The 27,161-nt window shown below is 38.3% G+C and overlaps 1 protein-coding gene and 1 pseudogene across 1 annotated transcript in view; one reads left to right on the top strand and one right to left on the bottom strand.

Annotated features, from left to right (window-relative positions):
• ERCC6 (ERCC excision repair 6, chromatin remodeling factor) overlaps positions 1-27,161 on the top strand; it is a 79,509-nt gene that overhangs the window by 10,912 nt on the left and 41,436 nt on the right. Inside the window, exons 5-7 of the mRNA XM_090278360.1 lie at positions 2,434-3,154; positions 22,409-22,537; positions 26,983-27,141. Of these exons, the coding sequence (XP_090134486.1) occupies positions 2,434-3,154; positions 22,409-22,537; positions 26,983-27,141 (1,009 nt within the window). The remainder of the gene's footprint in view (positions 1-2,433; positions 3,155-22,408; positions 22,538-26,982; positions 27,142-27,161) is intronic.
• Positions 6,670-7,445, bottom strand: LOC150010461 (microtubule-associated protein RP/EB family member 1 pseudogene; annotated as a pseudogene).

Raw genomic sequence — 27,161 nt, 5'->3', positions numbered from 1 at the left:
CTTGCCAGTCCCTTCTTGCCTGCAAAGTTTCTTTTGAGAAATCAGCTAATAGTCTTATGGCAACTCCTTTGTAGGTAACTCTCTGCTTTTCTCTTGCTGCTTTTAAGATTCTCTCTTTATCTTTAACCTTTAGCATTTTAATTATGATGTGTCTTGGTGTGGTCCTCTTTGGAGCCCACATTTTTGGGACTCTGTGTTTCCTGGACTTGTATGTCTTATTTCCTTCGCCAAATTAGGGAAGTTTTTTCTCATTGTTTTTTTCAAATAAGTTTTTAATTTCTTATTTTTCCTCTCCTTCTGGCTCTCCTATGAATTGGATGTTGGTACATTTAAAGTTGTCCTGGAGGTTCCTAAGCCTCCTTGATTTTTTGCATTATTATTTCTTCTTTCTAGTCTGGTTGTATGTTTTATTTCTTTCTTTTGTTCCAAATTGTTGACTTGAATCCTAGCTTCCTTTCCTTCACTGTTGGTTCCCTGTATATTTTCCTTTATTTCACTTTGTGTAACCTTCATTTCTTCCTTTATTTTTTTGCTGTACTCTTATGAGTTCTCTGAGCAACCTTATCATCAGTGTTTTGAACTCTACATCTGATAGGTTGGCTATCTGTTTCATTTAGTTCTTTTTCTGGGTTTTGATATGTTCTTTCATTTGGGCCATATATTTCTTTGTTCCCTCAATTTGGCAGCTTCCCTGTGGTTGTTTCTGTGTATTAGGTAGAGCTGCTTTTACTCCCTGTCTTTGGAGCATGGCCTATGTAGCAAAAGCAACTTACATATTTTTTTTTTGTTTTTGTAAAGGGAGACCACCTATGAGAAAAATGGGCAAAAGACTTGAACATTTTCTTCAAAGGAGGCTATCCTAAAGATCAATAAATGTATGAGAAGGTACCATAGCATTAATAATCAGGGAAATAAAAATTATACCTTAAAGTGGTATTAGTACATGCCTAACAGAATAGTTAAAATGGAATGGCAAAAATATGGACCAGTTGAAATTCTCAAACACTATTGGTGAAACTTAAAATTGGTAGGCCCATTTTGGAAAAGTGGTAATGTCAGCTAAAGCTTAACATAACCAAAGAATTATAAACATATTACCAGTGGAAGTGTTCCAGAATATTTATAGCAACATTATTCCTAGTAGCCAAAATCTGGAAACAACCCAACTGTCATTAATTGTGGAATGGAAAGATTATAGTATGGTTACATAATTGAATTCTAACAGCAATGAGAATCAACAAACTGCAACTATATTCAACAAGTGTGAGTCTTACAAGTGTAATGTTGTGTAAAAGAAGCCAGACTCAAGAGTATGAACATTTACATTTACATAAAGTTAAAAGTCAGGTACAACTTGTCTTTACTATTGATAGGTCATTATCTTGAGGTGGGGTAGGGGCTTGGAGGCGCCAAGAAGGGCACATCTGTTTCTTGATCTGGATGCTGGTATATGTTTTGTTTTGGTATGATTTTTTGTTTATTTCTGAAAATTCATTGAGCTATACATTTAGGATTTGTGTATTTGTGATTATTTTTTCCTTTTAGTGCAAGTTTAATGAGAAACTGGTTGTGGTATTATTGGCCTACAAGAAATGTAGAGTATAGAATATGGATTTCTTCTTGTTAAGCCTTATTTCTTTTGGTATTTTGGTGATGGGTAAAATGATCTTTCCAGAGATTATTCAACTAATGAAAGAAGGATGATTTCTAGGTTACTTTATAGTTGTTATGGCTATTATAGTCCATGCCTTCAGTCAGTTAACTTCATATATCTAACACATGCTGTCCAGTAGACCTTTTTCAATGATTGAAAAGTCCTGTATGTGTGGTCCAACGCATGTGGCTATTGAGCACTTAAATTATGGCAGGTGCAACTGAGGAACTGAATTTTGAACTTAAATTTAAATTGTCACATGGTGACTATCATATTGGTCATTCAAGATCTTATATTTATGCTTCACCTATTTAGGTGCATGCTGATTCTTCAGATATCTGTTTTCAGTTTTACTTAGTCTTGAATTTAAGTCCACCTGAATGCTGATATTAGTCATGACATGGTAACTTGGGAGATTGCTTCCTCCCAGGTTACTCTTTAATTGATAAGGAAACTTAGCTGAATGTATCTATTTCTCTTTATGTTACAAATTATTAGTTCTGTCTTTGGATGCACGAGAGTATATTTATAATGCTATATTCTGAAAAAAGTTATTGAGAAACCCCTTTTTTGAAGAGGAGTATATTGAAGGTGGCATGATGAATGCTATAATAAATTTTACTCTATTCTTCATAGATAATATGCTTTAGTACATTAATGATTTATTTTTAAAAATGAGTTAGTTGTAGGTGCCTACTGTTTATTGAATAAAAGAATATATCCCATGTACTACTAGAAAGCGTTAATGCTAATGGCCAGTGCATTGTCATCTCTTTCAGAAGCGGAGCCATCCTGTCTCGGCAGCATGCTCATGCCTGCTCAGGAGACTGCTTGGGAAGAACTCATCCGCACTGGCCATATGACACCTTTTGGTACTCATATTCCTCAGAAACAGGAGAAAAAGCCTAGGAAGCTAATGCTCAATGAAGCATCAGACTTTGAAAAGTATTTGGCAGATCAAGCAAAACTGTCTTTTGAAAGGAAGAAGCAAGCTTGTAATAAAAGGGCAGCTAGAAAAATTCCAGCCATGGTCACTTCTGAGCTGAACCCAACAGTCAGTGAAAACAAGCCAAACAAAAGCAGCAACATTCTCTCGAAAACAGACAAGCGCTTGAAAAAACACATCAGGAAACTCCAGAAGAGGGCTCTTCAGTTCCAAGGGAAAGTGGGATTGGTGAAGGGAAAGAAACACTTGGAGTCTGTTGTGAGGCCAACGGAAGAGGGAGACTCTGAGGGTGAAGAGTCTGAGTACTTACCCACTGAGAAGGAAGAGGAGGAGCAGGAGGTGGCAGGGGTTGACCTGTCTGTAGAAGGCCCTGACTCTGTACTGGGGCCTGTGCTCAAGCGCCAGAAATGGCAGAAAAAAGTCACAGTGCAGGAGACTGATGATGACTATTTTCCAAGTTTTGGGGAAGAATCTAAAGCCGCCAAAGGAGGAGGTCGAAAAGTGGTGAGATGCAGAGACGATGGAGATGAAGATTATTATAAACAGCGGTTAAGGTCAGTCTGCAGAGATTATTATAAACAGGTTGTACTGCTTGATTTATCTTAGGCAGCAGGTTTATTAATAAGAATTCTGGATCCAGCTTAATATATTATACCCTCATTTATTCAAAGGTTGGACTTTTGCAGCCTTAGCCTGCTAGAACCATCAGAGCCCCTGAGTTCTTTATGGAGCAGACCCAAAATCCTTCTACTTCTGGGTCTTCACTCAGATTTGGGGGCAAGTCTACAGCAAAAGTCTGAGGGGAAGGGCTTGGGCAAGAGGAAACGAGGAGGCCTGATGCATGAGCTGTGTAAGGAGTTACCCTGAGACATGGTGGGGAGAAGGAAAAGGGTGACTTCTGCAGTGTTTGCTGAATGGTTTGTGTTTTCTTTTGAAGCACTAAAGTAATTTTAGAGAATTTTCCTTAAAATAAGTTGAAATGTAAGCTTTAGTATGTGAAAGAATAAGCCTGGTTTCTTAAATCCTCCCTCCTTATCTTGAAAAAGTAGTTATCTACAGGATTATAAACTGTTGTCATGCTAGAAATGCACTCTGTATGCATAGCATACCTTTCCTGTTCACTGCCTTTTTTTATGTTAGAGATGTACTCTGGCTTTTATTTCTATGACTTTGTTAGTATATGATACAAATAAGATGTAAGAGAAAAGGGAAGGTGAACACGTTCTTCTAAAGTCAATATTGCGTATTTTCTGTGAGCCAGTAACAGTGTTTGCTGCAGGTTTCTGCACGGTGTCTCCCTGAGCACAGTACTCCTGCCTCTCCAGCCTCTCACTGTAGCTTACTAAGAGCACCAAGAAACTCACAGAATAGAGGAATCCAGTTAACAGTTTACTTTTTAAATATTTGCTCTTGGTGTGGCTTTTTTCCCAGTCATCAACAGGTTCTTCTTGTTTCTCAATGTAGGGAGACCTAGTTTATTGGGTGTTTTTGTAGCTTTCCACTGACCTGATATCTTTTTTTCTGTTATTTAGAACTACTGATTACCCACATCCAGATGGCTACATGTATTCTTTAACCTTTTAAAAGGGGATGCAACATAGTTCTTTTCACAAATAATTTTAGGGTCTGTGACCTACATCCAGTTGTTTATAGAGCTGTTACACTCACATTATAGTAGTACCTTAAGTAGTACAATAATACATAGTTGAAGAGTGGTTTGAATTTGTTATTTCTCATTGCAATTTTAAAGCTACTTTGCATATTTAATATCCGAAATTTTTGAGGGATATTCAGTATCTTTGAACTGTGAGCAGTGTCAGTCTTTTTCTTAACTATTATAGAGAATTAATAAAAATGTTAATCTCAATGTATTAATTAAATGGAACTATATTTTTTCCATTAAATTGAGTCAATATTAAGTTTATTTTAAATATATCAGTATTTTGATCATGAGCAGTTTGTTTTAATTGAATTTTAAGTATGGGCTTAGTTTAAATTTTGAGTTTTTCTTAATAATGTTAAGATTGTAAAACAGTTTTTTCCAAAGCCATATCATAAGTCAGTTTTTTGCTAAAGTTACAGTAAAACCTCAAATGAATTTCAAAAATGTCAATAACTAATTGCCACCAAAATACTATAGCTCTTAAAATTTTGTAGCTGTAGTCATTAGGCTGTTAAACTACAGATATCCACATTGAAATGTTTGTACTTATATCTCCTTTGGTACTCTTTGCATTAAGCCCTGGCTGGTTTAGCTCAGTGGATTGAGCGTCGGCCTGCGAGCTAAGTGTCGCTGGTTCGATCTTCCAGTCAGGGTACATCAGAGAAGGAAAACTCTGACTCCAAAAAACCTCCGCTGCCTTGCGGCATACCTCTTCAGAGGAAAGGCTAAGGGAGTAAACCCCGACAGAAAATCCGGAGCCGGAGTCCCTAAGGCGGTTTGACGTTGGAGTCAACACCGGCAACTCCTGCAGCGCACCTGAAGCCAAGCTGTATTGACTCCATCTTTCCCTTGGACCCTTCAGCTGCGAAGAGAGGGGGGGTCTGCTGCATGGGCAACAGCAGACCCTCCATATCACCCTGCCCAGGCTCTGTAGCTTCAGCATCATCGCAAGATGTCGATTCAACACGGGAGGAGACAGATACCATGTCACTCCCGAGTCGGACTGCACAGCCATTCTCGGCGGTGCAGATAGACTCTTAAGAAGCTACACCATCGTCTCTCGAGACGGACGGCTGCCGACGACGACTCTATACACAGTTTAGACAAGCTACCACCAGAAACAGATCAATGCATATACTTACGGGGCTGAGCAATCTCAGTAGTGGGTGACACACATTTTGCAGAATTCTGCCAAACTGGCTGTGGGCAAAGCAAATGAGGGAGTGTTAAGGAATGGAATATTTTAAAAATAATAGTTCAGACATGGTACTATATTTTCTGCAAAAGAAAATTAACATTTAGTAACAAGCTAATGAATTTTATCTCCAAAGAGATTAGTGCACTGGCAAAATATTCTGTTAACAGTGAAGGGCTGTGGAAGTAGGTACCAAAACACCCAGCCTTGCAGATCCTAATGTAGTGAGGGCCTTCACTAATCAGTCCTTTTGTCAGAGGTCTAGAAAGAACTTGCAGTATGATCACCTGCCTGCTGAATTTCCACTCTAGGCAGCAAACTTTAAGAAGCCAAGAAGGAATCCCCTGTAGGCAAGGAGAGCAAGAAGGGAAACATGTTAAATGTAAACTTAAAAGACATTAAAATGGGCACAATCCCCATTCAGATCCCAGAGTTAAAACACACACACACACACAATAAATAGAAATTTCAGGGGTAATTGGAAAAATTGTAAGAGAAATGCTCAATGAAAATCAAGCTGTTCAACTCAAATATCTCATGGCTGAAACACCATCTATTCATCAGGCACCATTGCTTCTTAGCAGAGATACAGTTGGTCAAGGATACCAAATGACTTTCCATAGCAAGCTTTTAAACTTTCCATCTGTGCCAAGGTTATATCTATGAAGATTCAGGAGCCATGCAAGGCCTGAGAACAACAGGTTCCAGAGTTCCAAGTACTGGCCCTTCCTTCACAGGCACAAGGGCACACACAGACTCTCTTGTCAGGTTACATTTTCTGTTCGGAAATATACTTTAAATACTCTAAAGGTATTTATTTATTAAAACACTCTCTGCCAAGATTCCATATTAGTTCAAAATTCAGGTCAGTCTTTACGTTTTCCTAATATAATAAAGTCTGCACCTCAGCATATCACATGAACACCTTCAGCAATCAGTGTTACCAGCATCCATACAGTGAGCACCATGGTCAGTCTCTTTGTTTCCAAGTTGAACCAACTAGATGTTAATAGTGCTCTGCTACAGAGTAAAAGCTCCTAACTCAAACTTACTGGAAAAGGAATGAAACTTGTGCAAAGTGCACTTTAAGAAGAGGCACTTTTATTTCTTATGAAACCAGTGAATCTTCTAAGAATACTGAAAGAGTATTTCACAACTAGGTGCATGATTTAGAGTGAAGAGTTTGGATGTTGTTCTGCTGGTCCAGGCTGCTAATACTCTTGTGTCTTCTATGGGCCCCCTTCATCAGGTATCACAAAGCCTTCGTCTGTGGCATAGAGAATGTCCACAGTCCTCTGCAATACAGGATTGTTTCCCGCCTTGTTCTTACACATCAGTTTCATGTTCCTTAGCTTTCCAGAGTAGAAGTTGCTCTCTTTCTACAAGTCTTCTACGGTAAGTTTCAATACATTGACCTGCTGTGTCAGTTCGGCTGCTTTGTCATCCCTATTGCCCACACCAGGATTCTTTGGCACCACACCTGGACCAGCCTTAGGGGTTGCAGTAGTTCTGTGTATCTCAGTGGTCTCTGTAAAGCTGCCCTGCTGGAGCTGAAAGGTTTCTTGGGAGAGTTGAAGCAACAAGGGAGGGAGCCACTGAGGTTTCTCAACCTTGTCTAGCAGTTACAAGATAATCCATCGTCTTTTCCATCATACTTTACATCAAGAACCCTCTTGAACCACTGAATGAATTCAAAATTGTCCTGAAACTTCCCTTTTACTGATTTGTCCACAAGAATTACTTTGTCAACACCCATTCTCTTAAAAACTGCTTGTATTTTGAAATTGTGGATTTATTCATACCCTAACTTAGCTTGGAATGTCACTTTTTTAAGGCAGTGGAGCCAGGGAACAATAGGCAGCCCCTGAGCACAACTGTTGGATCCTTGTCAGGTTCAACCACAGAGAGACTCATTGATACAGGCCGGCATGTCATGTCGACTTAGGTTATCGTTCATGACTGATGCTGAGTGTATGTTCACTGCCATCTTAGTTCTTGGCAGAACTGTGTGCCCACTGCCGGTGTCTGGCTGTAGTTCCATCTTGCTTGGTCTTGTTCAAACCACTTGACCCTACTCAGTGACCTCACTCACACACCCCTGCCTTCTTCCCATTACGTGCCCATGTCTAGGCACATTATTGAACTTAAGTATGTATTATAGCCCTGTTAATTATAATGCTCTGTTAAATTCTTAAAAGTGAAAGTGGGTGACTCCAGACATCTTTATTCTTTCAAATTGTGTCATAGGTCTCATTAGCTCTAGGTTAGTCCTAACTAGGTATCTGTTTTTAGCTGATGCTTAGTGGGAATTTCCTACCAACTCTTCTCTACAGCTTAACCTTTCCTGGGACTGGATATTAGCATTTATGATCCTACTTTCTGATTCAGCCTGAGAACTCAGATCGGTTTTAACCATTTCTTAAAATGTCCATGTATTTTGCCTTTCCCACATTTTTAGCATGCTTCCTTCACTGCACTAAATTGCTTTTAGGGGCTGTCTCCTTAGTGGTGTTTTCTGATTTTCATATCTCCTAATGTATCAGAATGTATGAGTGTTTCTTAGAAGTATTTGGTCTGTTCTTTAAAAACATCCATTATTTTTTAATTTTGATTTTGTGGTACCAAAGTTTCCATGAGGTTGCGGCTCTTAGTAGTGAAGGTTAGCTCTTAAAATTCATTGTTGCTTTGGAAAGTTTGGATCTAGTAGCTCCAGGAGCCAAATAAAGACTCAAAGGAAATAACACATTTTCAGTGTTTGAGTGACATGTTCGCTGATGGTCACTTACATGTCACTTATCTAGTCTATAGTTTGTATAGCCAGGACAGCCCCTGAGTAGCCTAGAAGACCACATTCCATAAGTGTGCCTTTCTCCTCAAGGTGACCAAAGATCAGTGGTCCTTGTTGCCTCTCTTTTTAACTCAGTTCCCATAGGTCAGCTGCCATTGCTTTGTCTTTGCTCTCAATGCATGAATGCATGTCTGCATTCTAGGACTGGCTTCTAGGGTTTCTGGCAAAGAACTTTGAGTATTTTAGGGACCATGGGTACAGATAGGACCTAACCAGTGTGAGGGAAATAATTAATTCAGACTGGGTATTTGGGAAGACTTGGTTGGAGGAGGTTCATTCCAGCACAGAGCTTCTTCTGATGGCTAGTTCAGAAACTTTGATATGGATTTTAGGATGCAGGTTAAACACTTGCCACATTTGCCCATAACTTCAAGTGCATCATTGGAAAGGAAAATGCTTGCTTTGCTTGGAGGCACGTTATTCCCTAAGGGCTCACATTGGATTGCCTTGGATGTTGGTATGGTGGCCATAGTCTTCAGAGGCCCGGTTTCTAAGCTGTCTGCTTCAGAGCAGGGAGGGCAGACACCTTTACCTTAGTGTGGGGAAGCAGCAGCATTAATTGCAGCTATTTGCCAACCTTGAGATAGAACACAAAAAATGTCACCAAGTCTTGCCTCTTTCCCAGCACCAGTCAGCACTGCATGGGTCAGACTTGGGGCACATGTCAGGTTACATCTTGAGTGAGAGGATGCGCTTCCAAATAAGTTTTGTTTTCTGTTGGCATGACCGGAGTTAGCATTTATAATTTGACTTGAACCCATACCCCGAAGCTCTTTTTACTATTTCCATTTGCCAGCCATTATTGTTTCACTTGCTAACCTAACAGCTTGTATTTCCTTGGCAAAGAGCATAGATTAAGACAAAGCTTCCCAGTCCCATAGGCTGACTGCAGAATCACCTGTGAGGCTCTGCCCTTGGAGGTGCGGGTTCAAGGAGTCTAGTGTTGAGCTACCAGGCAATAATTTTCAAAACCTTTCCCAGGTGATTATGATACAGTGTCAAGTCTGGGAACCAGTTGATGTATGTAAGTAGATTTATGTATTGTATTCTTTCCTGAGGCTGTAGCTTCTGGCAGATTCAGTTTGTATGTCAGCTTTTCTAAAACTCTTCTTTCACGTACACTGCAAATTGTGTCTACATAGGAGAGGGTTTGGAGGGGAGCTTTGGGGCAGTTCATTCAGTTAAATGCTATACTGTACATAATAGATCATCTGGTTTCTGTTAGGGCCTTTGCTTCAGAATCACCTGAGGAGTATGGTCAGGGCTCAGCCTAGAGCATGTGAGGCAGCAGGTCAGGGGCAAGAGGAGCTGGGCACTGCACTTGGACTTTGACTGTGTTCTCAGTAATTCTGAAGTGAGGTTGGTGGTTATTTTCATTATCATAGGCCCCTAATGCTCCCAATTAGGAAACCTCTGAGGCAGTTGGAATAAATTGTTGGAAAGGATGCTAGAGTTTGAGAATGTTATGTTCCCTGCTCTAGCGCAGTCAGCTTTGTATTGCTGCTGGAATAAATTACCACTACCACTCCTTCCCTTCACCCCCTCCAGTCCTTGAAACTCAGTAGAGCTTAGAATCAGACTCTTCAGTAGGTGGTGCCTGAGTCTTCTCATATTTGGTACCTTGGGCCAAGCTGCTGAGATCACAGCCTGGAATTGATTTGAGTTGTTACCTTCAAATGGTTTGAAGATTTCCTTGCCATCCTCTCCCCTTTCACTTTTGATGATTCCTTTTTTTTTTTGAATAATAAAATTATAAGAGGAAAAAAACTACCTACGTCTTTTATTTAATTTTTCAGTGACAGTTTACATTTAATATTATACTATACTAGTTTAGGCATACAACATAGTGGACAATCATATACTCCACAAAGTGGTTCCCTAGTACTTCAAGTACCCCACACATATATAGTTATTACAATATTAATGACGACACTGCCCATGCTGTAATTTACATCTCTGTGACTATTCTGTAACTACCAAATTGTACTTCTTAATCCCCTCACCTGTTTTTTATCCAATCCCCTTCCCCTCTGGCAACCAACAGTCTATCCTCTGTGTGAGTCTGTTTCTGTTTTGTTTGTTTTCTTTAGATTCCATATAGAAGGAAATCATGGTGTTTATCTCTCTGACTTATTTCACTTAGAGTAATACTCTCTAGGTCCATCCATGTTGTGGCAAAAGGTAAGATTTCATTCTTTCTTAACGCCGAGTAGTATTCCTATATATATATCACAACTTTTTTATCCACTCATCTGTTGATAGGCACTTAGGCTGCTTCCAAATCTTGGCCATTGCAAATAACTCTGCAGTGAACATAGGGATGCATATATTCTTTTAAAGTAGTGTTTTGGTTTTCTTTGGCTATATATGCAGAAGTTGAGTTACTGGATCATAAGGAAGTTCCATTTTTAATTTTTTGAGGAACCTCCACACTGTTTTTCCTAGTGGTTGCACCAGTCTGCATTCCCACCAACAGTGCATGAGGATTCTCTTTTTTCCACAATCTTGCCAACACTTGTTATTTGTTGATTTATTGATGATAGCCATTCTGACAACCTACACCTCTGTTTGTTGTTATTTTTTTCTACATTTTATTCCAGTCTTTAATTCAATGTATACATGCCTTTTGGTTGCTATAATGTTTGTAGGAAGCACAAACACTTGATCTTGGCCCTTTTGAGTTGATCAGCTTGCCCATGATCTCCCTGTTGGGATTGGGAGCCAGGACTGGATTGTGTAAATACCAGTTTTCTTCCACTTGTAGAATTATGTGGAACGTGTAATATATAGGTGTGACCACAAGGTGGTGCCAGGAATCAGCACATAACTGCCTTCACCTGCCTGTCTAGAAAACAAATTAAAACAGCCAGTTTGATGGGCATTTGGGGAAATTACTAGGGAGTCTAGGCCTGACAAGATTGGTGTGGAGGTGGATAGAATTTGTTTCATGGTCTGGTGTAACCTGACTCTATAGCTATGATGCCTGTTGATGTAACTGGTTTTTAGTACATTTTTGACCTTAAAGATTTTTGTTGTCTTCTGCCCTATTTTTCACTTTATTTTACATGAATAACTTTGAACTAAAAAGGACTGATGACTCCATTCATTATGTAAATCTCACAAAATATCTTCTAATACTCTGCAAGGCTTAGTCATTTGGGAAAACTATCTTCATTGTCCTCCCCCTTCGGCATTGGGGCTTTTGTGATCAGCGGTGAGTTGGATCCTGGTTTATAGAGGGTTTACAAGCATAATTCTAGAAGGGGAAGACTGAGCATTTTCACATGCTGAGAGGGGTCACATTAAACAGGATAAACATTGAAAAAAGTCTTTGGATTTGGAAATTTGGAGGTGTCAATGGCCTGAGCAAGGGTGGCATCAGTGGGGACTGGAAGGAGGTTACACGAGAATAGCAGTGATAGCTAGCTAACATTGTTGAATGTTTACCACTATGCAGTGCTTCATGTTATGTGGGTTCATTGGTTTAATTCTTACAACCCCCTGGGAGAGAGGAACCTGAATCCAAAAAGCAGAAATAATTTGGGGTCTGAAAGAAGTTTGGGTCAGGTGGAAGGGATGCATCAGCTTGGCCTGGTGTCGGGGACTCAGAAGAGCATTGCCTCAGCAGCTGGTTTCTCCTGCTGTTCGAGTGCACACTCGCCCATTCCTCACTGGAAATGCTGCTAAGACCGTGGCCCTGAAAACCACTCTCCCAGATGCTCTGTCTCCATTTTTCTTGTCTTAATGGAGTTTCTTCTTTCCTTTCTTTCTTTTTTTTTCTCTCTCTCTCTCTCTTCTTTCTCTTCTTCCTTCCCTCTTTCCTCCTTCCTTCCTTTCTCTTTCTTTTCTTTTTTTTCTTTCCTTTTCTTCTCTTTTCTTTTTTGCCTAGAGATGCCTTCTTTTGCCCTGGGATTATCCTGTTTGTCCTTCAGTTGGATCTTTGCACTGAATGAGGTTTCAGCACATTCAGGGGACACTTAGACAAAGGCCAAATTACATTGTGGAGGGTGATTTGCTTGTATCTTTAAAAAAACAAAACTGAATCTCATTTGATTCCTAAAAACCTGATTTTAGTGAAAGTTTAACCTAGACTTGATCCAGAAACCTAAATATAATCAGTTTCTTGGAGTTAATTTCTTTCTCAAGAAATAAAACTATGTCCTTTTTTCTTTTTTTCTTCTAAATATCTGTTTTAAAGAGAAGAAAAAGTTATTCCCTTAAGGAATTTTCTTAGAGTATGTCTTGGCTTCTTTTAAAAGATGAAGTTAAAACACAAATGAAGACTAATTTTGCTTTGTGATCTGCACACACCTCTCATTCTCAGCTCCAGTGCATAATTGTCTGCATCAGTCTTAATTTACTCTGTGAAATCTGGACTCATAACTAAGGGTGTTTCATCTGCTTAGATGTGCCAATTAAGTCCACCTAGATAGACCATGAAAAGACAGATAAGAAAAGTAAGACACTGAGTATCTTAATTTAGCAAATTAGGCTAATCTGTAAGGGATTCTTAGCCATAGGCAGTTGAGTATATTGGTTTGCTGATGTTAAATGCATCTTTAAGTATTTGTTCACCCCAGATGATCTGTAGTCAAAAGAACTAAACTGATTTTACTGTTTTTGGAAAAGATGGCAGGTATCCAGTGAAAAGTGAGTTTGAACTCATCTGCACAGTTTCCAGGTAGGGAAGAAATCACACTATTCTACAAAAATGAAGGCCATCTTTCCTCAAACGTTTAGCACTGACATTTTTCTTTGTTACAAATTTAAATTGAAGTTTTAGAATTTGTTTTGCTCTTGTATAGTTCTCTCTGTTCTAAAGTCGGTGTTCCAGATCCTTCTGTTGTCCCTTATAAGGCTTGGTTCCCACAGTCTTGCTGTCCTAGATGTGTAGGATGGCATGCGCAGAGTGGCCTATAATAATCCAGATTTTGGCTTACGTAAGGTTGGGGTTAGCATGATGGCCTTTAGACTTGTGAGCTGCAATTAACTAAAATGTCTCAATTTTACCTTTTTTCTGTATTCTGACAATAATTATAAGAGTATGTTATGTTAAAAAAAAACAAAACAAAAAAACGAGTTTCCAAAGGGTATACATATGTAATCACATTTAGTTCTATAAGAACCTCATATTTGATTCATTTTGTGGTCAAGGAGGCGAATGTAGCAATTAATTGTTAAATGATGTTTTTTTCATTTATTTATTTTTATTGTATTTTTTTCCATTACCATTTATCCCCCTTATACCATCTTTCACCTCCACCCTTAAATGGTGTTTTTAAAGTTCATATCTCTGCTCTGGTTGGGTGGATTAGTTGGTTGGAATATTGTTCTGTGCACCAAAAGGTTGTGGTTTGATCCCTGGTTGGGGCACGTAAGGAAGGCAACCGATTGATGTTCCTTTCTCACATCGATGTCTCTCTCTCTCTCTCTCCCTCCCTCCCTCCCCTCTCCCCTTTTCCCCTTTTCCTCTTTTCCCCCTTTCCGCCTCCCCCCTCCCTTCCTCCCCACTTAATCCCTCTCTCCCTCCCTCCCTCCCTCCTTCCCTCCTTCCCTCCTTCCTTTTCTATTTCTCTCTAATCAGTAAGCATATCCTTGGGTGAGGATTAAAAAATAGTTTACAGTTCAGACCTCTCTTTACCTATTACAGACTTATACTGCAGCTCTCTGCCTACATCCAGTTTTCACTCTCAGTGGATGTCTTATATCTATGTTTTTTACTGGGTTTTTCTCTAGTGGCTGCCACTGGAAACTGAGGAACTGTAGGAGTTAGATCACCCCAGCCTTAAGTGAATAATGCACTCATTTTATTTGCTTGCAGCTGTGACTATTATGTGTATGGATTAAAAAGATGAAGGTGGGAACATCAAAAACATTATTTCCTTTTTACTAATGTAAATATATTGTACCTTAGGGCTAGCTACTCAAACATCTTTTTTCCTCTACCAGAAGACAAATTATTTAATCTTTTGCCCAGCCTTTCCAACTATCCTAGGGAAGCTTGGACCTAACTTGGGGTTTATGATTCTTTCCATCAGCTGGTACGCTGAACCCAGTTGCAAAGTGAATCTGCTGGAAAAACCAAAAAAACAGACTTCCGGACTTGAATATAACTTACAAAATTTTTATATTCAATATAACATTTTTTTGTTATAAAATTCTAAATTAAGAATTTTTCTGATTTTGCAATTACTGTTTGCTATGGCTGATTCTTTGTAGTGGACCTTAACCTGTGGCTACAGCCAGGAGTCGTACCTTAAAGTCATATGTGTAGAAGGAGTAGAAAATGCACCAGGTGGTAGGCTGTAAATGAGATAGAACTGGAAGTTTCTTCAACCCATTTCTGAGTGATCAACTTTGATCATTTTCAAGCCAGTCCCTCTTGTTTTCCTTATCCCTGGCCTGTTTCTTAACCTCATTCATTCATTCATTCATTCAGCATTTACCGAAGTGTCTGTGGTGAGGTTGGCATTTATACTAGTCTCTAGGAATATAAAAATGACTAAGAAGGTCTCTAATATCAAGTGGCTTCAGTCTTATAGGTAGACATATAAGGATTCCAAAAGATGCCAAACTTGCCCTGGCTGGTGTGGCTCAGTGGACAGCTCTAGCCTGCAAACCAAAGGGTCACCAGTTCAATTCCCATTTGGGGCACATACCTGGGTTGTGGGTCAGGTCCCCAGTTGGGGGTGCATGAGAGGCAACCACACATTGATGTTTCTCTCCCTCTTATTCTCTCTCCCTTCGCCCCTCTCTAAAAAATAAATAAATGAAATTTAAAAAAAAAAATTTTTTTTAAAAGAAAAGTTATAAAGGAAAGATGCTAAACTTGATGACTGCTCTAGTAGAGACACCAGGTGTGCCCAAGGTTCCATGGGACTGGGAAGGCACCTACAGGACAGAATGGCTAACTGGATGGGTCAGGGAAGACTTCCTTCTCTGGAGAAACTTCTTGGGCAGCGGTCTGCAGGATCCACGGAGTGTGTGGATGTGTGCATTGGAGGGAGGGAGGGAGGGAGGTTGGGGACAGTGCAGTAATGTCAATGCACAGACATGAAGCCACAAGGTGTGACATAATGTCAGCTAGGTGTTTCTTTCCATGTGTGCGTATTGAACATCCTTGACATGCTGGAAATTCTCTTTTGGAAATAAATTAACTGTAAGTGGTGGCAGGTAGCTCTCAGGTGCATTGTTATGGTTTCGTTGACAAGGTACCACAGTAGGTTACAACTGAAGGAAGTATTTATTGTTTGGTGCCTTTTAGCTGGTAATGCAGTGCCATGTTGCTAGCCATCTGGCCCTGGTTCTGAGTTACTTCTGATAGATTGTTACTGTATTGTAGTATCAGCCCCAGGCCCCATAGCCTGGGCCAGGTTCTCATTCCTGCATGAATGTAGGGAAGTCAGGGAGTGTTTTCTCTGCCTGCATCTGATTGGAATTAAAGTTTATGTTTATTACTAGGTTCTCTTCTAAGTGGCTGCCATTGGAGTCAACAGCAGGCTGACTGTGGTAGTTATGTGAGACACTGCCAGAAACACCATGCCTGCTTGGTTTTATGTGGCTGCAGCTGTGACTGTTACATGTGTGGATTTTTAAAAATGAGAGAACAGAAAACTGACAAAAGTTTCTTTTTCAAAAATGTAAATGTCAGACTGCTTACTGCCTCCTTCAAATTTTAAATCAGTCATCTGGCTTAAGTATTGAAGTAACAGAATTAAGACATTTTGGAGCCATTTCTAATTTTTAGGTTACTGAACAGCACGTTGGAGTCCTGCTGCCGCCCTGTAGGCAAAATTTCAGAGGCAAATTTTTGGTGATAAAGGAAAGGAGTCTATTCAAAAGCTTCACAATTTTGGAATAACAGCTTTCTACAAGAATTAGTCACTTAAGCCTATCAATTAACACCTGGGTTCTATCATTCCCCTGTTAGTTTTTAGTTATCTTATTTCTATAGGGTTAATTTACAAACTAAAACAACATAAGATACAAAAGCTACACAATTTTGGAAGAATGGCAGGCTTCTGCCTCAGAGCCTTTTCCCTCTAGAGCACCCAAAGAATAAACCTGCCACCCTCTGCCAGGCCAGCCGGATCCTAGGCTGTGCTTGGAGATCCTTCTCATCCAAAATACTGTCCGTTGGGAAATGCAGGCAGCTGCAGCATGATCATCCAGGCATCCTCGAGGAAAAAGAGAGCCAGCCTGAGAGCCCCCGAGCCAGAGAGATAGCCCTCTTTTGTTTCAAGTCTTCTAGCCCATAATTCCATGCACTCTGGAGGCAATCAACTTGTCAGCCAATCCCATCCTAGACTGCTTTCCATTGTCTCAGCAAACTCCTACGACCCCTCCCTACTTCTCCCCCGTGATCTGATCAGATCTCTCTGCATCACCACCATCAACTAATTTTAAGTCATTCTGTGCCTTTTTTTGGGTCACATCATATAAAAGATGGCTGTACTTCATGACAGTTCACTGTTTACAAATCTAAATATTACAGACTTATTCCAGTAGGTACCCTCTGATGGCTAGGTGTCTTTATTCATGGTGATCATGTTATTCATAGTAGTTTACGCAGCATTCATTTGGTAAACTATTTTAGTTTTAGTTCAAATATACATGTTCAGGGAGTTCTGTCAAACTGTGGTGTTTTGCTTTATCACATGGGATTGTACTGGACTATATGTTGCTGTCATTTTCCCCTCTGTAAGTGAACATAGTAATAGTTCCTGCCTCAGGGTTGTGTGAGGGTTTTGCACATGTAGGTAGCATTATGTATAGAATATAATAGCATTTTAATTCATTTAGCACTTATTTTATGTTAGGCTTATGCTACTAAGTATGACACCTCATTTAATCCTACCCCAAATGCAGTGAAGGGAATGCTGTTCTCTCCATCTCACAGTTGAGGAAACTTAGATGCTAAAGAGGTTAATTTACTTGCTATGGGTTAAGGAGCTAATAAGCAGCAGTCAGAATTTGATTCTAAACTGAGTCCAGGATTTTATGTTTTGGCCTGTGCTTACTGCATTTGTCCAACCCAGCTTTTTCATAGTACAGAATCCCCCTTGACATCTGCTGGCCGGGCAGATGACTCAGCCTTCAGGATATAGGAGAAGTGGGTCAAGCACTCTAAAAAGAGGATGTGATTCTTGATGGCATCTAGGATGGGAAAAGCCTGCCGTGTTTCTCTCAGAATTCAGGGTAATCTGGCTCTCCTCCACCTGAACAGGTGCCTTATACTTCTTGTCAGTTAGCACTTTGTGCTGCTCTGCACAGTGGCACTAGTTAGATGGTCAGGTCTATAGACCACATGAGGAATTGCTGCTTCGGGTAATGAAAGAATCTTAGCCCGAGTCATATATGCATGTGGTTTATAGCTGGTATTTTCTGTCTTTAATAATGTGTATGTGATTCTACTGGGGTGATTTGTTTTCACAATGATATAAATATTTGTATGCAAAAATGATTTTTCCCCATCACCTTTATTCATCCTTTAGCTAGACTGAATAAATGTTTGTTTCTTTTCATCTTTCTTTGTGAAGTGGAAGGTGCTGGAATGCAGTCATTTCTGTAGTGCCTCTTGTGGTTTCCTAGGTGCTGTGTGTTCTGTGGGGACCTGATGCCTGTAGTTTAGGAGCGGGGGAGAAGGGAGGAGGAGGAGGAAGCTGAAACCCTCTTGATACAGAGCGATTCAGTAGGAAATGTAATAGCCATAAAGACTTCCTGGCTCAGTCTAAGAAAATAGTGATTATCAATGAAGTTTGTTAGGTGATCCTCTTACATGTAAAATATTTAATGACATGTTGTGCCATACTTCTAAAGCTAGCACTACTGGTGGTTTTCTTTTTCTTTTTCTTTTTATAAAATTATCTTAAGTGGCTGTGATAGGTTTTGTGGTTTTCCCTCAAATTTCGCATTATCCACAAACTTGCTAAATACAGATACCTTTTGTTATGCAGATGTTTGGTTCTGAACTGTGATACTAAGTTTGAATACTGAGGAATATTTCATCTGAATTTGCTTGCTTGCTAAATTTCAGGTAGTGAGTAGCAAGAATTCATATATATATATATATATATATATATATATATATATATATATGGAAAATGTATGAACATCTAAGTCCCACTAGTAAGAGATACCTATATACTAGGGTTCCTCAGCCCTAGCACTACAGACATTTGAGATCAGATAACATTTTGTTGTAGAGGACTGTCTTGTACATTATAGGATGCTTAGCAACATCCCTGGCCTCAGTGGGCTAGATGTTAGTAGAATATCTCCCCTCCCCCAGCAGTTGTAACAACCAAATATGTCTGCAGGTATTGTCAAATGACCCTGGGGGCAAAGAAGGGGGAGGCAGTGGATGATCAGTTTGCCCCTTGTTGAGAACCACTGCTATATGCCATTGCACTGAACTAAATTTATAGATAATGTGAAACTCAGAAGAGTAGCAGACTATTATAGCTGCATAGAGCTGCTTCATTTTGTCAGTTGCATGAAAATGATTAATAAGGAAGAAAAATACAAATAAAAGAGGAAGAGATTGCCTTTAGAAGATAAGCACAAAAAAGGTAAATGTTTTACATAAAAAGACTATCACATATTAAACGTTATATGATAGCTATTTCTTTACACTTGGCCTTTTATCGCCTCTTCCATTTGCTGTTCTTCTCTGGAATTACCAGCAGTGCTGATTTGTAGGTTCTTTTAGTGCCCTGAGAGGCATTTTCACATCACCAGCTGGTTCTTCCTTACTGGTTACAATTCAACTTCAGCTAACCCTTCTTTTTGTTACTTTGAGGAGTTGAAATTTCATCAAGGCAAAGATTTATCAGAGAATATGCTTTAAGCAGCAACCTGGATGTGGTTGCCTGTCACTCTTTTTGGTCTCTGCTAGTTTGGTTTTAATACCGGAAAATATAACATTCCTCTAACTGGACAGTGTATGCAATGTTATCCTTCCATTTTCTTTTCCTGATTTCTTTTTATATTTTTAAATTATATTTTATTAATTATGCTATTATAGTTGTCCCAATATTTCCATATTTGCCCCTCTCCATCCAGTTCTTCCCTCGCTCCCTCAGGCAATCCCCACGATGTTGTCCACGTCCATGAGTCATGCATTCTTTGGGTAACCCATTTCCTATGCTGTACTTTACATATTCATGACTATTCTGTAACTACCCATTTGTACTTCTTAATCCCTTTACCTTTTTAAAGCCATTCCCCAGAACCCCTTCCCATCTGCCAACCATCAAAATGTTCTATGTATCTATGATTCTGTATCTGCTCTGCTTCTTTATTTTTTTAGATTCAATTGTTGATAGGTATGTATTTTTTTGCCGTTTTATTATTCATATTTGTGGTCTTTTTCTTCTTAAAGAAGAGCCTTTAACATCTCATATAATGCTGGCTTGGTGGTGATGTAGTCCTTTAGCTTTTTCTTATCTGGGAAGCTCTTTATCTGTCCTTCAATTCTAAATGATAGCTTTGCTGGATAGAGTGTTCTTGATTGTAGGTCCTTGCTTTTCACCACTTTGAATGAATATTTCTCGCTAATTCCTTCTAGCCTGCAAATCAGCTGACAGTCCTATGGGAGCTCCCTTTTAGGTAACGAACTGCTTTTCTCTTGCTGCTTTTAAGATTCTCTCTTTATCTTTAGCCTTTGGCATTTTAATTATGATGTGTCTTGATGTAGACCTCTTTGGGTTCATCGTGTTTGGGACTCTCTACACTTCCTGGACTTGAATGTCTATTTCCTTCACCAAGTTAGGGAAGTTCTCTGTCATTATTTTTTCAAATAGGTTTCCAATTTCTCGTACTCTTTTCTTCCAGCACCCTCATGATGTGAATGTTGGTATGCTTGAAGTTGTCCCAGAGGGTCCCTATACTATCCTCATTTTTTTGGATTCTTTTTTCTTCTTGCTGTTCTGATTGGGTGTTTTTTGCTTTCTTATATTCTAAATCACTGATTTGATTCTTGGTTTCATCCACTCTACTGTCGATCCCCTATAAATTGTTATTTATTTCAGTTAGTGTATCCTTCATTTCTGACTGGATCTTTTTTATGGTTCCCATGCCCTTTTCCATACTGTTGAAGTTCTCACTAAGACCCTTGAGCATCCTTATAACTAGTGTTTTGAACTCTTCATCAGGTAGCTTGCTTGAATCCATTTTGTTTAGTTCTTTTTTTGGAGTTTTGTTCTGTTCTTTCATTTGGGCCATGTTTGTCTCCTCATTTTGGCAGCCTCCTTGTGTTTGTTTCTGAGTATTAGGTAGACCTGCTCTGTCTCTCAGGCTTGGTGGAGTGTCCTGATGTAGTAGGTATGCTGTAGGGTCCAGTGACACAGCCTCCCCTATTACCCAAGCTGGGTACTCAGGGTATGCTCTCTGTAGGGACTATGTACACCCTCTTTTTGTAGTTGAGCTTTGATTGCTGTTGGCACATCCAAGGTTAGCCACTGTCTGTGTTCTGTCCAGGGTCACACAGCATAAGATACAAAGCAATCTGCAGATGGCTGTTACTTCTGCTGAGCTTGAAGGTACCCAGGTGAGACCAAGCAGTGAACCAAGGCCAGCTGCTGCTAGTGCCAGGCCTGGGGCCATTTAGCAAGAGGTACGAGGCTTGCTGAGGCCAGATGCTGCTTGTTTGAGAGGGTTTAAGAAAATCTGAAGCATGAGCCAAGACAAGCCATTAGTGTGGAAAAGCCCCTGGAAGTAGCTTCCATTTTCTCCTTTATCCTCCCTTACATGTTCTCTATTATTCTTACATAACAAGTGGCAGATAAATGCCTTCTTATATATGTTGCTGTTCTCATTCCCTTCTGTGAGCCTTTTATTTCAAAGGCATTTATCATATTATTCCTTTCATTAATTTCCATCATATTGTGAAATCCAAAATGTCACTTGCATGCATACTGAAAAAACTCATCTGTTTCGGAGGTGAATAGAATGTGAGGCTGTTCACTTTTTTTGAATTCATTACACCACTTCATTATAGTTATATGAATACAGAATTAATCTGGCTAAATGGCTGCACCTTCCCAACAACCTTGGTGTATTGCTAAGACTTTTAGATGTTTAGACATTTTCCTTTTATGCATACATAGTATTACCCTCTGAAATATAAATATGCATTGTATTTTATATGTGAAAAGCATCATATTACTAAATTTATAATTTAGATTTTATTTAGTGAACACTTTTTCTCAGTAGAATAACTATCAGTACCCATATTGTCGTCCCCCCCCTTTTTATTGAATTTATTAGGGTGGCATTGGTTAGCAAAATTATACAGGTTTCAGGTGCACAATTCACAACACATCATCTGTACACTGTATTGTATGTTTACCACTCCAAGTCCCTCCTTCCATCATCATTTATCCCCCCTTTAACCCTTCTCCATCTCTCCACACCACTCCCCGCCATGCAATCCCCGCACTGTTGTCTGTGTCCGTGAGTTTTTTTCTCTTTTTTTCTTTTTTGCTCTATCCCTCCCTCCCCAACACTCCCCCGTAGCTGTCATCTGCTCTCTGTGAGTCTGTCTCTGTTTTGCTTAGTACTTTTATATTGTTGATACCCCGCCCCAATTTACTAATCAATATGTGAATGAGATATATAGTAATTTTGACCAAAATTTTGCTTTATGTTCAAGATACTGTGCTGTTTTATACTATTACTAGCATATTTTTAGCACAGAAATAGTGATTATAAGTAAATTTTTTTTGTTGTTATATTGCCATTTTGGTGATACTTTGTTATATTGAAATTTTCACTGAATTAAGTCATATATCTTAGGAACTAGAAGAGAAATTTTCCCTTCCAGTATGCCAGAAGAGGAGCAAGTAGTTTTGATAATGAAATGGGACCTAACAAAACTATTTCTAGTGCAGCTATAATAATTAAATAAGAATTGAATTGAGAAGGAAGGAAAAGAGAATTAGTTGAATTGAATATTGGTGTTTGGAATAATAATGGCAGCAAAAAGCTATAAGATTATTCTAATTTGCCTGGGTTTTTTTCCTTTGCATAACTTAGAACTATATATTTTAATCTGTCTTATAATCAAAATAATGAAAATATGCTTTTTATTTTCATGGTAGGAGATGGAATAAACTGAGACTGCAAGACAAAGAGAAGTGTCCGAAGCTTGAAGATGATTCTGAGGAAAGTGATGCTGAATTTGAGGAAGGTTTTAAAATACCAGGTTTTCTGTTCAAAAAGCTTTTTAAGTATGTGCCGTGTGTTCTTTCCTTTATATCTGTTATCAAGCCATTGTGTGCAGATTAATATTTTAGGAATTACACACTAGTTACCCTTAGGTGCTTGCTGTAGTTTATTACAAATGCAGATACTGTGAAATGAAATTTTAGCCACATGCTGTTCATTAAAATTAGATGATAATAAATTGACTAAAGTGAGCATTGGGTATGTTTGTAAACTGATGAATCTATATGGACCTGCCTTAGCAGACTAAAAGCAACATATTCAAAAGCCAGCTGCATTGAATTATATTTTTGTTCTTAGAAATTTTAAGGAACCAAACCTCTAATTTCTTAAGTCATGTTAATTAAGCAAAAAGAGTTGTATATTAAAATCAGCAGTGGGAGGTTTTCTTCTTCTGTGTGGAAATAAAAAAACTGTTCAGATTATTTTCTGAGTGCCCTATACTTTACCTAAGGGTATAATACTTCTGAGCTGACCAAATGGGCATCTAAATATTTTATGTCAATGTTCTAATGTCAAAAAAGAAGATGTAGGCAAACACCTTCAGGATTAAGTTGCTATTTGAAACTATGTTTCATATGTGAGGTGGCCCCAGTGCTATAGATAACCGGATGCTGCACAATAGATGCATGCCTAAAGCCTACAAGGTCTGGGCAAGTCTCCCTAGGCACATTATCAATCTCATCACTCTTGGGACTTAACAAGGTACTTTAGGAAGGCTTCTTAGATGCATATAGGAAGTTAAACCATTAAATGGCTTCTTTTTGTTTTTTGTATCGTCACTTGGTAGTTGGCTGCAGGATGCAAACTCCCTTCTTCGAGATGGTTATGTTTAATCTTCATAAATTTATCTGTCAGCCATGCTTTAAACTTTTGCAAGATGTCTATTTTAAAAACATGCTTTTTATATTTCATCTCAAAGAGTTTTTATTTATAGTTTTAATTTTTCTTGGGAGTGTGGGGAAGAAGACAAAGATGGGGAGAGTTATTTTATCCCACCAAATGTTAAGCTGAATCTTAAAGATGTGAAATGTCTTGGTTGGGTTGCAAACTGGATGGAAGAACTGCAAAGAAATTAAAATCTGAATCTCTCTAGTAATTTTTAGAGATATTTTATAGCTTGGAGAGGTGACTGCTTTGTTTATTGCTTTTCCCAACTGAAAATTAACTATGGAAAAATAAATAAAGCAATTTATTGGCAGCTCTTTTCATCTTAGCTTTCTTCTCTAAAGCAGCTGCTTATTAGTAACAGGCTAGGTAATATCAGTGTTGTACTAGCAAAAGAAATACCCAAATTACAGATTAAATTGACTTACCAAAGGCAGGATACTTCTACATGTATAGTAGGTTATTTGGTAAATATCCTCAAGACTCAAGTTGAATATTTATTTTTTTAATAAATGTGAGATTTTCTAGCACAAACAGTTTTGCAGTTATTACAAACTTTGTGTACTAAGAGTATATATGATTCAGTGATTTGACTATTAACCTTATTGTAGTTAATATAAACATATATTTGTCTTTTAATTTATCTTAATTGCACATTCCTGGAAAGTATTTTGTTTTTGTCTTTCATCTCTCAAAAACAGGATTTAAATAGTTCATAAATGTTATAAAACTACCTTTGTTCCTTTTCTTCTGCTATATGAAAAAAGTAATAGGATTGATTGTCTCTATTTTTCTTTTATGATTAAATTTTAGGTAGGCCAATTTAATTTTAAACTGTAGATATATATTTTTACTGTATTTACTGCACTCTGTGGAATTAAATCAACAGGATATTGTATACAAGGGATTCAGAAGGTACAATAATCCATTTAAGTGCTATTTTCTGCAAGATCATGTTCAACTTTGAAAATTCTGTTTTGAAAGTTTGCCCAGAAAATGCATTCATCTCTATAATTTAGCAATTGGATGACAAACCTTACTCTTCTGACCTTATTTTTAGCTGCACTAGTAAATGCAAACCTGGATTAGTGTGACAATGTCAAAACATATCAGTTATCTGTGGTTATTTTGTGATGTTTTAGTCTCATGGGAGGAGCAGTGTATTTTGTTGCTGTTGTATCATAGTTTGTAAAAATGTTTAACTTTCCCTAAAGACCCCCCAGTAGATGCCTGAAACTGTGGATAGTACCAAACTTTTACCTCTTCTCTTCTCTTTGGCATATCTGAATTGCCAGTATCACTACTCTTGTGCTTAGGAGTCATTATTAAGTAAAGTAAGGTTACCTGAACACAAGCACTGTAATATCTGAACAGTGGATGTGGTAACAGAGTTAAGTGACTAATGGGAGGCGGGGAGTGTTTATAGTGTGTATACACTGGAAAAGGGGTGATTTATGTCCCTGGAAGAATGGAGTGGGATGACCCTAGATTTCATCGTGCTACTCAGGATGGTGTGCAGATTTAAAACTCATGAATTGTTTATTTCTGGAATTTTCCATTTAATATTTTTGGACTGTGATTGACTGCAAGTAATTGAAACTGTGGAAAGCCAAACCACAGATAAGAGGGCTCTACTATACATTAATTTTTTTGGAGAGTTTTTGAATACATCTTTTTCCAAAACTGAGATTAGTCGATTTTAGCCAGTTCACAACCAACTTTTATTCTAGATCTAAATTTCTCACCTTCAACACTACTGATATTTTGGACTATGAATAATTCTTTGTTGTCGGGACCATTCCTTTGCATTGTAGGATGTTGACCAGCATCTTTGGTTTCTACCACTAGATAACAATAGCACTTTCCCAGTTTGTAACAACCAAACATGTCTCTAGACAATCCTCTTCAGATTGTCCCCTAGGGAACAAAATGACCCCCTTGTTGAGAACCACTGGTCTAGATTATCTCAAGTGGTTTGGAATCTGAGGTTCTGGATTTCATTCTGGCTTGTTCATTTTTTCCTGGGAGTGTGACCTTTGGCAAGTTACTTAACCTCTTTGTACTTTCATTTCCTAACTATAAAATGAGCTGGTCATCCCCCTGCAGGGTGGTTTTGAGACTATATCTAAACAACCTGGCCTGGTACCTCCCTGACAGTAGGCTCTAGGCTCCCTAAGTGGTTGCTGTTATTCTCTGATTGCATGCAATGTGTTAGTGGAACTTGTACTTCTTCCCAAATTAAATTATCTTTTATCCATACTTCACTTATTATGTTTTGATTTGTAATCCTTTTTTCCAGGGTGCAAGCAGCAAAATGGTCATTCAGAGTTTTTCTTATATGATAGATAACTGTGGCAACAGATAAAGTCAAACTTTTGGATTGATTTGCAGAATACTGGGGGAAAGTTAATTATGACATATTTACTCAAAGGAGAGTAAGTAAAACTAGTTCAGCAGGGACTGAAGTTCATAGTGAGATTATAGGTAGAAGTATGTACTAAATACATACATAGTAAACATTTGGGCAGTAACACAATAAAATCATATTCTTTTAAGGTGGGAGGGTCATTAGTCTTTGGTATTTTCCATGAAAAAAAAAAATCCTTTGGATTTCATTGTTTTTTAATTCAGGTGTGTTTTACTTTAGATTTTTTTTTTTTTTTTTTAACTTGGCATATAATCTTTATACTGTTCCATGATGTTAAATCTTTCATCCCCCCCCCATTTTTTTGCCTTATTTCTTTTTTAAGCTTCATTTTTAGATTGTAGGTTAAACATGCTATTGGAAAACAAAAATATCAATCTTTTTTAAAGAGGGGACTATGTTTTTCTCTTTGACCTGTACTCCTGATTTATAAATTTTAATAGTTCTGATGTTTTTGTAGCTATGAAAAAGTCCCTGAATCAAATTCTGCTTTAAAATATTAAAAAGCCCTTTTGTATTGTTGAGTCTTTTAAACTGTTCTTTTTTGCATATGCTAGTAATATGACAGAATCATCTGTTATGTATTAATTTTGTGAGGAACCCTATTATTCAGACTTGTTATGGCCTTAAAATTTAATTTAATTTTTCTTATAAAAAATGATATGATTACCAAGATACTTTTCAACAGTATATGCTGTAAATTGTGGCATTCTCTGTCCTGCTTTTTGATGCTGTTCATAACTTTTTTTCATACAAAAATTATTGGAACTTAAAAAACTAGACATATTTAAGGTATATTTCCAGCAAAATACTGAATAAAAGATAATAAGTTTATGCTTGTTTACCAAGCTATTTTTAATGTTGTAAAAGAAAGGAAATAGTCCCTAATTATCCCATCTATCAGTTTAATTAGAAATGTGTTAACATTCTATAAAGAAAAATTTGTGATTTGATGCCTAGGTAATCAAAAATGTATGACTTTGTAAATATAATACCCGTGTAAAACACACATCCAGCGTGTTTCTCTGACTGTTACTAGAACTTAGTGAAATGATTAATTCATGAGTACTTTCTGTTATGATCTGTATTATCCACCATTTGCCATTTTCTCTTTCTTGTTGGTGTTTGTTGTTGTAGGTACCAGCAGACAGGTGTTAGGTGGCTGTGGGAATTGCACTGCCAGCAGGCAGGAGGAATTCTGGGAGATGAAATGGGATTGGGCAAGACCATCCAGATAATTGCCTTCTTGGCAGGTCTGAGCTACAGCAAGATCAGAACTCGTGGTTCAAATTACAGGCAAGTGCTCCTCTGCAGAC

This window comes from Furipterus horrens, unplaced genomic scaffold (assembly GCF_987537825.1).
Source record: "Furipterus horrens unplaced genomic scaffold, mFurHor1.1.pri manual_scaffold_5, whole genome shotgun sequence".
In the NCBI taxonomy this organism is placed as follows: domain Eukaryota; kingdom Metazoa; phylum Chordata; class Mammalia; order Chiroptera; family Furipteridae; genus Furipterus; species Furipterus horrens.
Note: the sequence above shows the minus strand (reverse complement) of the source record. Positions and strands in the feature narration are given on the sequence as shown.